Source organism: Limulus polyphemus, unplaced genomic scaffold (genome assembly GCF_000517525.1).
Source record: "Limulus polyphemus unplaced genomic scaffold, Limulus_polyphemus-2.1.2 Scaffold4103, whole genome shotgun sequence".
Lineage (NCBI taxonomy): Eukaryota > Metazoa > Arthropoda > Merostomata > Xiphosura > Limulidae > Limulus > Limulus polyphemus.
In genome coordinates this window covers 24,205-25,651 of record NW_013669713.1, presented here as the reverse complement: position 1 = coordinate 25,651, position 1,447 = coordinate 24,205, and the positions used below count along the sequence as shown (strand labels likewise).

General features: G+C 37.3%; 1 protein-coding gene across 1 annotated transcript in view; it reads left to right on the top strand.

Moving 5' to 3' along the window:
- LOC106470591 (voltage-dependent T-type calcium channel subunit alpha-1I-like) overlaps nt 1-1,447 on the top strand; it is a gene marked incomplete at its 3' end in the record, with an annotated part of 80,076 nt that overhangs the window by 55,030 nt on the left and 23,599 nt on the right. The window contains exon 2 of the mRNA XM_022399205.1: nt 765-1,010. Within this exon, the coding sequence (XP_022254913.1) occupies nt 765-1,010 (246 nt within the window). The remainder of the gene's footprint in view (nt 1-764; nt 1,011-1,447) is intronic.

Sequence of the window (1,447 nt, the reverse complement as noted above, 5' to 3'; positions counted from 1 at the left end):
TAACACTGCTCCTCAGGATATTTTCATTGTATTTGTATGATATTTATCGATATTCCTGCTGACACCACATCTAACACTGTTCCTCAGGATATTTTCATTGTATTTGTATGATATTTATCGATATTCCTGCTGACACCACATCTAACACTGTTCCTCAGGATATTTTCATTGTATTTGTATGATATTTTTCGATATCCCTGCTGACACCACATCTAACACCGTTCATTGCTTTAGGTGTTCCTGTCACTGAACACCCATCTATTTAGGTGTTCCTGTCACTGAACACCCATCTATTTAGGTGTTCCTGTCACTGAACACCCATCTATTTAGGTGTTCTTCTCACTGAACACCCATCTATTTAGGTGTTCCTCTCACTGAACACCCATCTATTTAGGTGTTCCTCTCACTGAACACCCATCTATTTAGGTGTTCCTGTCACTGAACACCCATCTATTTAGGTGTTCCTCTCACTGAACACCCATCTAGAGGTTCACGTAGAGTCATTCTTCCTTGGACATTTTTACAAACTTACTCCGAGAACAACAACAACAACAATAGCATACTATTCGCAAGCTGACAAATTCAATGATATATAATATAATCATAAGGCTACATTCTATTATTTTGTCCAATCCTGTATAGAACATATACACGTATGTGTAGTGTATGTGTTCTTTCTTGAAACTGTTCCAGATTATAATTATATTTATTAATAAAGTAAAAAAAAATCGATTCCAACTTTCTTCCTTAACTCTCCCGATCACGTGGTTTGAACGAGTCAACATGATGGTCATCCTGCTAAACTGCGTCACGCTGGGCATGTACCAACCATGTGTGGATGAACTATGTGATAACAATCGCTGTAAACACCTACAGTTGTTCGACCATCTAATATTCGCCTTCTTCGCTCTAGAAATGATGATCAAAGTTTTGGCCATGGGTTTCGTAGGGAAGGGGGCCTACCTCGCTGAAACTTGGAATCGTCTGGACGGTTTCATTGTCGTGGCAGGGTAAGTAAGCAGCTAGCTATGGAAGTAGTAATATAGACACGTTCTTGTGTAATAATAATAATAATATGATACAGTAAACAAACACTGTTCAATCTTTAGATTCCACCATAACGAATTTAAAACATATTAAAGCTGACACACAAACAATCTTTCTTTTATTTCTTCATAACGATTTTCTGTAAGATCAGACCATAAGGAATGATACTTACCGTGACGGGACAAGTTAAACAGGACATATAAAAATTTACTGACAGTGACTAGACATGTGAGAAACGAACGTAAATAGCGAAACTGACAGTGAATAGAACGTATTGTAAACTATCCACAACAGAAAGTAATGATCAATAGAGAGACTAGAGATATTGTACACTATCCACAACAGACAGTAATGATCAATACATGACTAGACATATGGTACACTATCCACAACAGACAGT